At 39.6% G+C, this 16759-nt stretch overlaps 1 protein-coding gene across 5 annotated transcripts in view; it reads left to right on the top strand.

Moving 5' to 3' along the window:
• Positions 1–16759, top strand: part of hecw1a (HECT, C2 and WW domain containing E3 ubiquitin protein ligase 1a) — a 96918-nt gene that overhangs the window by 11670 nt on the left and 68489 nt on the right. For all 5 annotated transcript variants that reach the window (XM_028569102.1, XM_028569101.1, XM_028569104.1 and 2 more), the window contains 3 exons: positions 4747–4854; positions 8772–8866; positions 15501–15576. In XM_028569102.1, the coding sequence (XP_028424903.1) occupies positions 4747–4854; positions 8772–8866; positions 15501–15576 (279 nt within the window). The remainder of the gene's footprint in view (positions 1–4746; positions 4855–8771; positions 8867–15500; positions 15577–16759) is intronic.

The following is a 16759-nucleotide window of genomic DNA, read 5'->3' as shown; positions in this document are numbered from 1 at the left end:
AAATGTTGCCACACCGGTGACTTCAGGAAAGCAGGAGGATTTTCTGTTGTTTCTCAGTCATCTCGGACTGCGGCAGTGGCCATGGTGTCTGGAATAGTCAAGCTACAGGTTAACCGGTAAACTAACGTTAGCCTGTGTCTTAAGCTGCATGCTACCAGCTGGAAAGCTCCCCTATCGGCGGGGGTTTTACCCTCTCTTTTTTGCAATCAAAGTGCTAAATATTTGTTTAGACGACAATATACAGAAAAGTACACTATACATACTTGGGAAAGCAAATGTCACATATAGAAATGTACACCCCGAAAATAAAAAGAACAAGAAGTGAAAAGTTAGAGTGAGGACAACTAGGTAGATTGGTATTGGTTACAAGCCCTCAGCCAATAATAAGAGCAAAAATTATGCATCCGTAGCATTTATATGGGCCCTATGTGAGATGACTTGTGTATCACTCGGAGCCGGTCAGGTTGGTAACCGCCAGTTTAATCAGCCTCTGCCTGCATTTACTAAGAAGATAACCGTGTGTGAATGCTCATCTCATAGGACAACGGCAAGCGTGCTCTGTCTCGTTGGAAATCCTCCGTTGCTGTGAGGAATTTCCCACCTCTACAGCCTAATTTTCTCTGTGCAATGCTGTGACACTTAGCGAAGCAATCTACATGAATAATAAATGTAATTGAAATAAATAAACCAAATTGAAGCTGTTCTCTTGCAAATTAACAAAGAGTCACTATAAACAAAAATATAATATAGCTTCTTCATACTGGACTGTTACTTTTTATCCTTTTTTAGTATTTTAAAAATAATTATGTATTTCCCACGGTACAAAATATCAAGCAGATCACAAATAAATATCTCAGTACAAAACATTTCACAACGGACATACAACATACTGCAACATACAGTACCTGTATTTACAAAGGAAGATAAGTGTGTGAATGCTCGTCTCATAGGGCAACAGCAAGCATGCTCTGTCAAAAGACGGCCATGAAGTTGCTAGTTAACGTACAGAAAATATTTTCAGAGTGCTAAAACATGAATAAAACATCTGGTAACTATATACAGCCATTAACTTCCGCAATTATTATACCTGACCAAACAAACTGGGTCAACTTTAAAGTGCTTTTCAAGTAGTTAATGCTATATTGTCCACAAGCATTCACAGACAGGTTACCTCGTTGGAAATCCTCCGTTGCTGTGAGGAATTTCCCATAATCCTGCTCTACTACTACTCGAAGCAGGTACAAATTATAACAGTAGATGGTGTAGTTGTGCCAATTTAGTAGAATTTAACCTGAACCCATTCAACTACGTTACATATACAACACACAAGCACTTATTATACAGGTATAGATATACATAAATAAACACAGACACACACACCGAGGGAAAGAGAGAGCTTCTGAGAGTTTGCTTAAAGTTTCCTTAAAGTGGCTACTGTATATGTAACTTTCTCTTTGTGTTGATTCTAGCGGCCGCTTTGGACAGAAGTGATAGTATTTTTACCACTCCTGCTGTCGTAAAGGTCTTCACTTTACGGTGCTGTGTTGCCCACTGTATTACAGAGTTAGCGGTACAGGCATATAGTTGTGATAATGTTTTGCTCATTCATTTACAATAAGAGAATACGTTATGGATGCATCGTTGCATTTCAGGTGTTGCAGACGGTAACTTAGTCTACTTTTGATGTATCGTGAGCTAAACTGGGTATCACTGTCACTGGGTCACAAGCCAAAGCATTAAGACGTACCAACCTAATAATAACTTAGATGAATATAGCGCATTTCATGAAACCCACGGACGCTTTACCCAAGTACAAGGGGACAAGGGAAAAGAAAATAGTAGGCCAACACAAACGTGGACTGAAAAGCAATGAAAGGGCGCTTAATGAAAGGAGGATGTCATTTAATATTGGCTACTGACGTACAACCACATTGCGCATTGTAAAGTTATAATATGAATAAATAGACATATTACATACATGAAGGCCGATTTGGGGTGGATTTTGAATCATTTACAGTCCCATGATTGTCTCCATCTGGTGAAAGCCCGACCGAAGTAGGCTCGCCTGTCGTCTGTACTTTCCTTTTTAGCTTTTAGTTGTTTTCGTTTAATTTCCTTCTTTCCTGTGAAGGTCCTGCCCCAGTATCAGCCGTAACTACAGCAGATAACTGCTAAAATAAAATTAGAATACAATTAGGCCTATATAAAGAAATCTCCTGCTACCTTTTTACCTGGCCGGATACGCTAACACAGGCTTTATCTGGTGTTACACAGAAGTCTGTGACCCGTCAGAATGTGTTTGTGTAGAGCTGTTCTACCTGCCGCAAATCATTCTGTGACTTTGCGGGAAAAATCAGACCCGGGCAGAGGCATTAATAAAAACTATATATAAATAGTAGAGTTCTTTTCACTGTTAGTCTCATTTGCTGTTACAGGTCATTTATGATCATTCTGTGAAAAATTACACTGTTTCAGGAACATTAAAAAGTTACATATAGTCACTTTCATAAGCAAAATTAAGGGAATGGAGTTTTTTAGAAAATCAAGATAGAAGATGTTTTTTAGAATTAGCTGTGGAGCACCAGTTATTTAAACTGCGGAGCACCAGTTATTTAAACTAGTCTCAGTGGCCCTATTAATTCGAGCAGTTATAAATTACATGCAAAAAGTGAGGACCCAGTGTCTGATAGCAACTGAGGGGGGAGGCTTGCCAATCTTTTTGTTGCAAAGTGAGCAAGTCATTTAATCTGTGGGAAATACTTCCTTCTTTACCCTTGTGAATGCCCAAAATCTTCATTTTTTTTCCCCAAAAGAATATCCACCTCTCTCTTGCTAGCAGCTGGATTTCCATCCTTTCCTTCTCATCAGCCTCGATACTTTCCACGAGATTCTCAACTGTATCCATTCTGGTGATCAGGGCAGAGAGTTTTGACTACATCAAAACGATGGAGCGGCGAATTTCCTTAAGACTCTCCAGATCCAGATCTCTCCGCAATCCCCTCCAGTGCTGCACATATTTGACCAGTGTCTGCCTGCGTCACACCGCGAACATGTTGAGCATCTTCTCCGGGCGTCGCAGCAGCGCTATTCTGGCCCGTCACAGCCGTAGTTCCGCCGGGGTGCATATGCAGATCTCCACAGGCCTCCAATTTTCTGTTTTTCGACATCTTTGGCTTCCACAATGTTTTTCCTTCAGGCTAAGCACAAATATCTCTGGCTAGGTATCTCTAAAAGGATAAATGCATCAGTACAACACAGAGCCTTCTGTCCAAGCGTCTACCTGGCCATTTGGTCATGTGACTCCTCCAGCCACTTTCTGGGGAAAACAACTTGAAAATAATAAATATATATTAATGACATGTCTCCCATTACATCATCAAGGCCCTCAAGTCCACCCAGAGATGTATTGTATGACGGGGGAAATTAAAATAGAATAGAGCCACTAAATGAAGAAAATCTGATAAAATCAGGAATTTGGGTAGGTGACCTGGTACAAAGTAAGCCACAGCAATGGCAATCTGCGTTAGAGCTCTAATGGGGCCTTAAAAGTTCGGCCCAACAAGGCCCGAGCCCGACAGAATTCTGCCCGAGCCGGACAAGTACATTTTGATTGACAGCTTTTTAAAAGCCCAAACCCGTTTACAGCCCAATATTTTATAAAATAAGTCCTCCAGAGGCCAGCCTCCGTTTCACCTCCTCAAAATCTATTTTCGAGCTAATTGAAATGCATCACCTGACAGCTCATTTACCGCGCAACTCGGTATATGTATATATATATATATATATATATATGTATGTATGTATATGTGTATATGTGTATGTAATGTCCCTTGAGCATGTATAGTTCAATAATGTGTTTCTAAATGTTGTGGTGTTATTATTTTATTTTATTTCTGTTATTATTCATAGTTTGTTTATCTTTTCATAGTTTTTTATCTCTCAAAGACGGCCCATTATTCACTTTAGTAGTAGAATACGGAGTTACGGCATAACAATAATAAAACATTTTATTTATATAGCACTTTATATGGTACTCAAAGACACTTAACAGTAAAAACCAGCACATATATCACATTAAAAACAGATAAGCTATAAAACCAACACATAAAACAAGCATATTAAAAGCAATTCAAAACAATAAAACCAGTAACTATCAGGTGAGTAATGTAAGACTATTGTATGTGGAAAGCTAATCTGAAGAGGTGTGTTTTGAATGTGTCCAGGGTCAGTACAATCACAGATGTGTATGGGTAGGGAGTTCCAGAGGGAGGGGGCTGCAATGGCAAAAGCTCTGTCACCCCCAGGTACGGTGCGTGGTCCTGAGTGGTGGAGAGAGGAGGTTTTGATTATATTCACAGGAAGAATAAAACATTTTACTTGTGTCCCTTATGAATACAAAAAAAATCCCACTAAATTTAGTGGGAAAATTACTTTATTTATTGATTTAGGAACTGATAAAATAACAGTCCTCCACAGAGGAGTCAGCCATTGCGTTTCTGCTGTACGTAGTCATTATGTAAATATATCCCAATACCGTAAATATTGTGATATGACACATTATTACCAGTATTATGCTATCCCATGGCACATTAATAATTGGTTGGGAATCAAGGACATCGCCACATGGAGAATTAATTGCATTTTATGTTACTGTAAAGTGTAATGGGAAATGGAATATAAAAATGACTTCTTCAAAAATATTTGAGGGTTGGAGTAGCAGGTCTCAACAAGATGATCTCTTTCCAGATGAGGCTTTGTCTGAGAACTTTCTGGACTACAAGAACCGAGGAATCAACGGGTCTCACAAGGGACAGATTGTTTGGAAAATTGACTCTAGCTCCAACTTCAGTGACAGTAAGTAACAAAAACTCTTACTTGTTTTTTGAGCAAGGAAATTAGTTTCTCATTAAAAACAGCTTAATATATACCCTGTATTAAATCAATTGTACCACTTCATCCAAGTTGTAGTTTTGTTTTTGTTTTTTATATTAATTATTGTAATTTCTGTTTGGAATTCAGTTTTTTACAGTTTTTCGGCCAGGTTCTAACAGTCAACATGCAGCCTGTAACACCAGTGTATGCTTATTCATATTATTTGTTTTGCAATATCAATTTTAAAAAGTGATAAACTGTCTGTTTTTTAAGAGACCAAAAAACTAAATTATTGCTGGTTTAATTTGAATTCAAACACAAATGTCACATAGCTATTATCACATATCCCGGGGTTGGGTCCCTTTGTATTTGCACCAGAATCTACACAGAGCGAGGGCGAGGTTGTACATGGCCTTGAATGTAAACAGACGGACTTTGAATACCGAATCCTACTCCCATCCTCAGTCCATTAACACAGTAAACGCATTAATGAAGTAAACAACGTCCACAGCAGTGTATTTTTCATTCGGTGTAGGGCTAGCAAAGGTGGTAATGGTCGTCTGGGTACCACAAGTTTTTAGCTGTGACTTTTGCCGTAGCTGAAGTTGCTGCTTTTGGCTGCTGTCTGGAGATTCCTTAATGCACAACTTGTATTCTTTCGAATGTTTCATACGCAAATGTTTCATACGCAAATGTTTTAACGGCGATGGTGTGTGTTGTTTAGGGTCCTTGCCACCACGAGACAAATTGGCGTTGCAAATTGAACATATAGCTGGACTTGAATGGTCTTCTTTTGACTGAAAGTACTGCCAAACAACCCTTTTTCTGCGCACAAGTTCCATTTTCACTTTCTCACAGCCTACTGCATTGCATGGTCCACCTACATTAACACCTTCCCATAATCAACGGCGGCGTCATTACGTCGACCAGCGTAGCACGCATACTGCAAGCCTAGGGTTCGGTTCGGTGGAAAAAAAAATCAAAAAGCCCAATATTCTGCAGATTCCAAAGACGAATCCTGGATTCGGTCCATCCCTGGTTCTCATACACATTTCTATTTAAATATTATCTAACATAATTTGCACTTGATTATTGAATTTCCGATGTCCAAATATTGTATATTTAGTTTTATTTATATTCAGTGACAACTTGTTAATATTAAACTGTTTTAAAGTGAATAGGACAAGTTGGTGTCATCAGCAAACAAAACAAAATGTACATACATACAAAACATTACAAATGCCATCTATGTACAGTAGAAACTATTTTGGACCCAGCCCTGACCCTTGTTGGACCCCACGAATAACCCTCAACAACAGTTATTGTTGTTTATTCGCACATATTGATATCTATTTTCCAGGTAACTACTAATGTAATGTGATCCCATATTTTTACAGTTTGGTCATTAATAGCTTATGGTCATTTGTGTCAAATGCTTTTTTAGGTCTATGAAAAATCCATATATTCCTTTTTTATTTACAGCTGTAGATATTTATTAGCTCCATCACTGCCATTGTTGTGGACCGGTTTGATCTGAAGCCATATTGATGTTCATTGAGTAAATTGTGTTTTTCTATGAAGTGATCAAATCTGTGGATAAAATGTTTTTTGAATATTTTTGAGAAGAGTGGAAGGAGAGAAATTGGTCTGTAGTTTAAAAAAAAGTGCTTATCTCCATTTTTGTAGATGGGAATGACCTTTGCTATTTTCATTTGATTTGGAAATATGTTTGTAATAATTGATTAAAGATATGGGTCAGGGGTTTCGCTATACTATCTTTAATATTTTGAACTAAAGTCAATATAATTACAGTCAGTTGATTTCTTATTCTTGAACTTGTTTACCACATCAATTAACTCCATCCAATTCTCTTTAAAAAAAGGTATTTTAATTCATTTTAATAATATTTTCATTTACATTCTTTGTTATTATTGGGTCAACAATTTATTTTGCTAAATTAAGGCCAACATTCCTAAAGTAATTATTGAATTTGTTAGCAGTCTCCTTTGTTTCTGTTATTATTGATTGGATATTTTTATTAAAGTGGTCTGGATAGTCAGATTTTCCAGTACCTTTTTTGATTATGTTGAAATGAAAGGGGAGAGAGACATGCAGGTTGGAGTCGAACCCGGGCCCGCTGCATCGAGGAGTAAACCTCTATATACGGGCGCCTGCTCTACCAACTGAGCCTACCGGGTTTCCACATTTATCTTTTTACAAGCATTTTCTAGTCCCCTCGTAATCCAGGGTTTGTCTTCATATTTATTTATCATTAGTGTGCGTATAAGACAACGTTTGTCATACAGGGTAGTAAATGTAGACATGAATTCATCATAGCCTTTGTTTGAATCATTATTTAGAGAAACCTCTGTCTATCTGTTCTGCCTTAAAGATCCTATATGGAGTCAGGTGTTTTATTTTGAATCAACTTAACAGTTTTAGAGTTTCTTTGAGAACATTTTCAAAGTTGCAAACACGGTAAGATGGTCACTTATGTCATTGATAAGCACTCCACTTAGTATTTTATTTCCAATTGCATTAGTAAAGATGTTATATATTAAATCAGTTGTTATTCTAGTTGGCTTTAAGATTAGAACATTTTGTCGATAAAATTTCTACTGGATTTCTGCTCCATTAAATTTAACGAATCTACGTTGAAGTCTTCACATATGAAGATCATCTTTTTGTCGTGTCTCTTATTATACACATCAACGAGCTTTTCATTAAGCGTATCATGACAAGATCCTGGTGTTCTATAGGTGAAGCTTATTAATATATTCTTTGTTTTCTACATTTATACATGTAAATGGATGAATTAAGGGTTTATTTTAACCAAACCAGAGTAGAGCAAGGGTATGGTTAAAAAACACTTTTAGTTATGCAAATTAGCACATATTTAATAACAATGTCTCATTTGCATAATAAACATAAAAGTTCAGAAAACTTGTAATACAAAAAAATATGATCTTAATGTAATTAATCAATTGGGAAGTTTCATGGTGATATCTGGTAGTGAAAATATTTTCCCTATTCACCTGTAGTGTCTTGTTTAACATAGGCTGCAATGGGAAATTGTGGCATGATCGATTTCAGTATTTTTCAAAACTTTACACCACTTGGATCTCTTAGGACTTTTTGTATGTTAAAGAAGAGACTGTTATGAGTAATAAAACGTGTGCAGCGCCCAAGCCCGAGACCCATAGATCGCAATTTTTGCCAAGTAACTCATAACTTTCTTTCAAATGTCTTTAAAAAGTCTTACAATTTATTATTCTAAATGCAAGGCCTGAAAAGTCTTAAATTTCATTCACAAAGTATTACGTTTTGCAAACAAAGGTCATATACAGTATATATATATATATATGTATTTATTGTCCTTTCATCATAAATAAATGTTGTGTGTGTGTGTGTGTGTGTGTGTGTGTGTGTGTGTGTGTGTGTGTGTGTGTGTGACTTTACAATTTACTCCAGTTGGTGTGACTTAGATGTTATACAACAGTATAGGCGCGAATCAATCAGTTATCACCTAACTGTAAAGCCCTTTGAATTGCCATGTTGCTATAAAATGTGCTATAAAAATAAAGATGCCTTGCCTTGCCTACATAGATTCATAGTATAGGTAATCAGTGCAATTCGAATTAACTAGATTGCGTGGGACATCACTCATTGCTGGAGACTTAAATGTATACAAATTTAAAACCACAGAACCTGTATTTAAATGTATCTTGTTGGGATGTAAAATCATCAACTTTAATCATCAGATTTCTTTTGTTTGACATTCAGGTAGAAATTACAATGTGGAGTGGGATTCAGTGTTGGTGAAAGGAAACTAATTCTTGTTTAATTTTTTCTCCATCATCGCCACCTCTCTTTCCCACTCATTTGTGTGTCCTCCTCAGCTGAGACCAAAGTCTGCTTCAGGTACTACCACGGTGTCACCGGAGCACTGAGGGCAACGACAGCCAGCATAACCATAAAGAAAAGTTCTGCAACTGTGAGTCCCACCACATTTATTTATTTTTGACATATTGCAGATTTTTAAAATGTGGGGCTTCATTGGTCACTCAGTATCTTGTGTCTGTTGAATGGCAGCCCTGTTTTTTTTATTTTTGTCTCATTTCAGTCAGTCATGCCAATCAACCTTAGTGGTGAGAAAGCTACTTTGTAATTGTTTCTTGCCATGCTTTGATCTACTACTGAAGTAGTTATGCTGCAGCTACACCTCTGATGGAAGTACAATGCTACATTAGAAGTCACTAAGTATATTTCAGTCAGAGACACGTTAAATAATTGACCATCCATTGCAAATAGTTAGATTACACAGGAAAAGGCTCTGCTCTTTGAAGAAGCTTTCAAAGAATTTGAGCAGCAATGATGATTCTGCTGAGAGCTAATCCCCTTAAATGCCCCCTCCAGTGTATTTTGACAGTTTTGTATTTCATTTTTCTCTGAGTAATTTCCAAGAAAATGTTGACTAACTACACTGTTCGCCAAATAGTTTTGACAAATAACTTGATTATACTTGATAATCTCTCTCCCTCTGTTCTTTACCGTCTAGCCGTTCATAACGGGCTGAACTGTTGTCAGTAGGTGGCGCTATGACTGTGACTCATTATGAGCCTGGACTGTTATCCAGCATGTGAAATGTGGGACAGATTGGACTAAGCTGTGAACAGCTTCCTGTGTCATGGTGAAAGATGCTAATTTTTGCCTCACCACGGCAGCACCGTACCATTAGCCTAGAAATCTAGACGCACCCTAGCGGCAGCAAATTTATTTTGCAGCCAAGGGGGGTCTAGACACTCTCCGTTGGCTTGCGAGCTGGAAAAACCAAACTCTGGTCAGGCCAATCACATCGTGTATAGAGTCGGTGGGCGGGGCTTATGGCTGCTGCTGCTGGGAACAGCGGTCTTCTGGAAGACTTGGAGTTAAGCTTTTCTTTGAGAAAAGAACAAAGAACAGCTCAGAAATCATTCTTAAAAAGGGAAGATGTGTTCAGAGTTTTGCCGACCGGATACAGCAAAAGTTTAATCTATCAACTAGCTCCTCTACCTTCTTTGTTGCTCTGGTTGGTTGTAGCGCTATCCTATTACGTCCAGAGGGAATTTGAAAGACAACCGTTTATCCCGCCCCTCGGATTGAGCTCCGTCAATGGTGAGTTCCCAGACCCTACATCTGGATGTGGGTCTGGCTTGTCAGGCTACCGTTCCAAGAAAGTATCGTGAAAATCTTAAAATGCTGCTGACCCAAATTGACAAGGATCTGTTTCAGGCTGTGGCTCAGTGGTAGAGCGGTTGCCTGCCAATCAGAAGATTGGTGGTTTGATCCCTGGCCCTGCAGTCCCATGTTGAAGTGTCCTTGGGCAAGACCCTGAATCCCAAGTTGCCCCCGATGCAGTGCATTAGAGTGTAAATGTGTGTGAATGTTTATCTGATGAGCAGGTGGCACCTTGTATGGCAGCCATGGCCACAGTGTCTGAATGTGTGTGACTGGTTCCTGTACTATGTAAAAGCGCTTTGAGTAGTTGTTAAGACTAGTGCTATATAAAAACTGTCCATTTACATTTACCTGTAAGATGCCTAAAATTATGTGTTGTCACATGACCTATGACATCATAATTTGAGCTACAACTATTCCATCGGAATAAAATGTCAGTTCAAAGTGCTGTGTGTGTGTGTGTGTGTGTGTGTGTGTGTGTGTGTGTGCGTGTGTGTGTGTGTGTGCTAGGGCTGGGCGATATGGACCAAAAGTCATATCCCGATATATTTTGGCTGAATATCGATATACGATATATATCCCGATATTTTTTTCCGCAAAGTGAGAGCAAATGTTCAGTCAAAGCCCAAATCAAATATGACATGTCACAAGTAGTTTCATAGAGACAGTTGCAAAATCAAATAAATAATAAACCGGTTTCTTCACCTGGTTCATGATTAAATGCTCAGCTGTTCAAATAACAATAAAATGTAAACCTAAATACTGTATAACAGGAGTACCTTTTTTGAAATCAAAGCTCCATATTTGTGATTCGTTCCAAAGGTCAATTAAGCTTTTGATATTAATATAATCTACTTTGTTCAAAATGTAATGCCTCATGCCTGTAAGCCTAGGTTTATAGTCCCATTCTTCCACTTGATACTGCTTCCACTTAAGTAAACTAAAAGATGAACTATCGACTACAAAACAAAGAAACTAATTAATGTGTTAATACAAAGAATATTTATTATGATCGGTTCACAGATCTGAGTCCAAACGGAAACTTCACCCTTCTGAACTAAGAGTTTCTGCTTCAAGGTGAAGTTTAAAACAGACTGAAATGTCCAGGCTCATTCCTCCACTATTTATTTCTGTATGTATTTATGCGTTACATGTCATTTTAACGGGCACTGAGCTCCAGATCCTGCAGCCGCAGACGGTCTCTGCTGCCCCGCTGTGGCTTCTCTCCGTCCGCCTGCCGCCGGCAAACTTAGTGGAACTTTCCGCCGATTTCGACATACAGGTCGTCCTGGACTACGTGTAAGATCCTACCGATCACCACTCTGTCTTTGGCTGGTCCGATCTGGATCAGCGGGGACCGGCGCAGCAGCGAGGCAAAGCTGTGTTTTTCCCGGGGGAAGAGACGCTGCGGCCGGAGCTCAGGTTGCTGGTCGAAGGCGGCATACATAATCATAAAACACATTGTCACCTGTTAAATGTTATTCATTGCTGTTTGTTCTTTTCATTTCCTCTATCGAACATAATTAAGCAGTACAAAAGTCCGGCTTCTTTAGCGTTGATCTGAATGCTTCGGACCCCTGTTCCAAGATGGCGGCGGTTTTGACGTATGTTTAGAACCTCAAGGCGACATCTGTGTATATATCTATGGGAGCAAGGATCACATTTGAACTATATCGATATATGCGATATGGTCTAATTCCATATCTCATTTAAAAATATATCGATATATTTTTAATATCGATATATCGCCCAGCCCTAGTGTGTGCCCTTCTAAAGCCTATATCAGTCAGACCCTGTTATCTAGATGGTGTTCAGCTAGGAGATTGGGTTCCAGTGTTTGCCTTCCCATTCTGCTGTTCTGGGCCTCTGGAAACGCTGATGGGCAGGAACTTGATCTGTACTTGCTTCCTGATGACAAACGAATAAAAATAACCGCCATCTGAAGAGAGAGGAAGGGAGAGAGTAGAGATAGGAGAAGAGAGTCCACACTAGCTAAGTCATTCAGGTTTTTTGAGGCGAGGGGTGGACAGCACCGCTTCAAGCTGCTTGAGCCAGACACCACCAAAGAGGGAACGAGGAGAAGAACAACATAAAGGAGATGGACAGATGGAAAAGCAGTGAAGGGATATTTGTCTGCTTTGCCCGTTCAGTCTAGACAGAGAAGACCCAGCGTTTGATTTGTATGGGTGTGATGGACGGCATGTGTCTCCAGCTGGGACTGCTATCTCCCAGTCATCCTGAGAGAAGGAGTGGGAGGAGGACAAGGCTCAGCTGGATGGCCTGGGTAACCATAAACATTCACTTTTGCCGCTAGAAAGAATGTTTTGCTTTTAAGGACATCGCTCCAACAAAAAAGTCATTGCACAATCTTGTAATGGAGTGTGTTCCTAATGAATACATAGCATGTATGCTTCACTCACTCCTCTCTGAAGACATTCTATAGAGTCTGGGATCCTTACTTGGAGTTTATTGGACCTACTCTGTAATCTTCCATACCACAAGGGTTTCCTAATCCAGTATAGCCTATCTTCGTACCTTCTCTGTAAATAATAGCAAATTTGTAACCTATTTGTTTGTCCACATGTTTTCTTTGTCATTTGATGTACTCTATTTAATGGTTTGGGAGGGCTGGGGATGATGCCTGTTATCTTAATTTCTATTGTCTACTGTTACCCTTTGGTCATGTCTTGTCTGAGCTGTTCTGTTTGTTTGTTTCTTGTTTTATATGATAAATCCAATATATATATATATATATATATATATATATATATATATATATATACAGTGGGGGAAATAAGTATTTGACCCCTTGCTGATTTTGCAGGTTTGCCCACTTACAAAGAATGCAAAAATCTACAATTTTAATCATATGTACATTCTAACAGTGAAAGACAGAATCCCAAAGAAAATTCCAGAAAATCACATCATATGAATTTATTAAAATTGATAACCATCTGATGAGGAAAAACAAGTATTTGACCCCCTGGACAAACAGCAAGTATTCTGGCTCCTACAAGCCAGTTAGTCTTTCTTTAAGACACAGCCCCAATCCGAACCAATTATCTACATCAAATATACCTGCCTCACCTCGTTACCTGTATAAAAGACACCTGTGAACACCCAAACAACCAGCATCCAACATCACTACCATGGGCAAGACGAAAGAGCTTTTCTACGGACATCAGGGACAAGATTGTTGATCTGCACAAGGCTGGGATGGGCTACAAGAGAATCGGAAAGCAACTTGGAGAGAAAAGATCAACTGTCGGTGCAGTTATCAGGAAATGGAAGAAGCACCACACCACCGCCAACCTCCCTCGGTCTGGGCCTCCACACAAGATCTTGCCTCGTGGGGTGTCCCTGATCATGCGAACGGTGAGGAATCATCCCAAAACCACAAGGGGGAACTGATGAATCAACTGAAGGCAGCTGGGACCACAGTTACAAAAGAAACGGTTGGTAACACACTACGCCCGTCATGGATTGAAATCCTGCAGCGCACGCAAGGTCCCCCTGCTCAAGAAGAAACATGTACAGGCCTGCATGAAGTTCGCCATTCACCACCTGGACGACTCAGAAGAGGCCTGGAAGAAGGTGATGTGGTCAGATGAGACCAAAATAGAACTTTTTGGCCTCAACTCAACTCGTCGTGTTTGGAGGGCAAAGAACACCGAGTACAACCCAAAGAACACCATCCCCACCGTCAAGCATGGTGGTGGCAACATCATGCTTTGGGGGTGCTTTTCAGCCAAGGGGACGGGACAACTCCATCGTATTGAGGGGAGGATGGACGGGGCCATGTATCGTGGAATTCTGGACCGACATCTCCTTCCCTCAGTGAGAGAGCTGAAGATGGGTCGAGGATGGGTGTTTCAGCACGACAACGACCCTAAGCACACCGCCAAAGCAACAAAAGAGTGGCTGAAGAAGAAGCACATCAAGGTTCTGGAGTGGCCTAGCCAGTCTCCAGACCTGAATCCGATTGAAAATCTTTGGAGGGAGCTTAAAATTGAGTTGCCAGGCGACAACCTCGGAACCTGAATGATTTGGAGGCTGTCTGCAGGGAGGAGTGGGCCAACATCCCTGCCGAAATGTGCACAAACCTTGTCACCAACTATAAAAACCGTTTGACATCTGTGCTGGCCAATAATGGCTTTTCTACAAAATATTAACATGGTGTTTGTCCAGGGGGTCAAATACTTGTTTTTCCTCATCAGATGGTTATCAATTTTAATAAATTCATATGATGTGATTTTCTGGAATTTTCTTTGGGATTCTGTCTTTCACTGTTAGAATGTACATATGATTAAAATTGTAGATTTTTGCATTCTTTGTAAGTGGGCAAACCTGCAAAATCAGCAAGGGGTCAAATACTTATTTCCCCCACTGTATATATATTAGGGCTGTCAATCGATTAAAATAAATTAACTAATTAACTGCACAATTTGCTGTAATTAATCACGATTAATCGCTTTTTTAAATTGAGACTGAAGCTTGTAATAATGGATATTTAAATGCAAAATCACTTAACTTTGCAAATATGAAGAAAAAAACAAACAAGGAAAGGTTCTGCTAAGTTTAGAATGTTTAATATCTTTCAGAACAACAGCAGCAACAATTTGGCTTATTTAGTCCTGCTGAAGGCTGCTGGAAACGCCTAGAAACTGTCCGACTTGAGAGCAGATTTTTGTCACCGTCCCCGGCTGCTGTCGCCTGCTCTCGTCTACTTTACAGGCGAGGGGCAGTTCATCTCCAACGAGCCTATGTTCAGTCGGCGGCAGGGCAGTTGGGAATCACCCGGAAATGGCGAGCGCAATGAGGTGACTAGTCTCTCAAAATCTGACGAAAATCTTTTAAACTGACCTTTGTTGAGCTGAAATGAAGACAGATTCAGCAACTGCACGGCCTATTTCTCGCTTAAAATGTTTTCAGAAACATGTTTCAGTGAACTATTTTAGTACAATATGAGATCGTATTCTGAACGGCCGCCATGACAGTTTGGCTCTCAGCTCTCAACATCCGGAGAAAACAAACCCATGTGACGCGTTCGTCCAGTCAGCTGCCGGTTTTCATTACTTGGGCGACAATTCCGAGTAGCGCCGCCTGCTGTTATGGAGACGTATTACGTTTCTCAGTCGCCACATGAAGTAAACAAACACAGCTGCGTTAATTTCGTTAATTTTTTTTAACGAGATAAATATTACAAAATTAACGCAAAAATTAACGCGTTAATTTTGACAGCCCTAATATATATATGTGTGTAGTTGTTCAATTTTTGCATTACTTGCTTTATTTACTGCGTTTTTTGGCTGCAGTGACCCAATTTCCTTTCCATTTTATTTTGACTGGGTTTTGGTGTTATTTTTATTTGAGGACAGTTCTTAACTTTTCATGTCTGTATGTATCCTCAGGTATTAAAGCCAGTGGTTAGTCCTGAAGCCAACCATGGACTGGGCAACAGGAGGCTCATTAACTTTTCCTTGTCGGGTAGGATACCAACATCTGTCTTTTTCATTCCATCTATTCTTGTATTGCTTTACTTCACGATCCTATGACATGCTGCTTCTTAGTGGTCCCTAATACTGTATCTGAAGTCTCTTTTATATAGACCTTAGTGGTCCCTAATACTGTATCTGAAGTCTCTTTTATATAGACCTTAGTGGTCCCCTAATACTGTATCTGAAGTCTCTTTTATATAGACCTTAGTGGTCCCCTAATACTGTATCTGAAGTCTCTTTTATATAGACCTTAGTGGTCCCCTAATACTGTATCTGAAGTCTCTTTTATATAGACCTTAGTGGTCCCCTAATACTGTATCTGAAGTCTCTTTTATATAGACCTTAGTGGTCCCCTAATACTGTATCTGAAGTCTCTTTTATATAGACCTTAGTGGTCTCCTAATACTGTATCTGAAGTCTCTTTTATATAGACCTTAGTGGTCCCCTAATACTGTATCTGAAGTCTCTTTTATATAGACCTTAGTGGTCCCCTAATACTGTATCTGAAGTCTCTTTTATATAGACCTTAGTGGTCCCCTAATACTGTATCTGAAGTCTCTTTTATATAGACCTTAGTGGTCCCCTAATACTGTATCTGAAGTCTCTTTCCCAAAATTCAGCCTTGGTGCAGAATTACAGCCACTAGAGCCAGTCCCACAATGAGGTTTACTTAGGATGTGCCATTTCTGTGTCTGTAGTAATTGAGGAGGAGAAAGGGGGGGCAAGGTGTAGGGTGGGGGTGTGGCCTTGACCAACTGTCATTTGTTGCTTGTTTGAAAGCCATGATGTCTCTCTCTCATGGGTGGGCCAAATTATCTGAGCGGGCAAAGCAGAGAAAGGGGAGGTAACCTTGCTCCTTATGACCTCATAAGGAGAAGATTCCAGATCGGCCCATCTGAGCTTTCATTTTCTCAAAGGCAGAGCAGGATACCCAGGGCTCGGTTTACACCTATCACCATTTCTAGCCACTGGGGGACCATAGGCAGGCTGGGGGAACTCATATTAATGTTGAAAAACCTCATAAAGTGAAATTTTGATGCCATGGGACCTTTAAAGCCTTGTAATCACTCTCTGTCCTCATCTGATCCTTCCTTTGACCTGCAGCTCTCTCTAGTAATCTTTTTTAGTGATGTTTCTCTAAAAGAAGCGATATGTTTAAATCATTGCCAGTC

Source organism: Perca flavescens, chromosome 22, assembly GCF_004354835.1.
Source record: "Perca flavescens isolate YP-PL-M2 chromosome 22, PFLA_1.0, whole genome shotgun sequence".
Classification (NCBI taxonomy): domain Eukaryota; kingdom Metazoa; phylum Chordata; class Actinopteri; order Perciformes; family Percidae; genus Perca; species Perca flavescens.
This window is presented reverse-complemented; position numbering and strand designations above follow the sequence as displayed.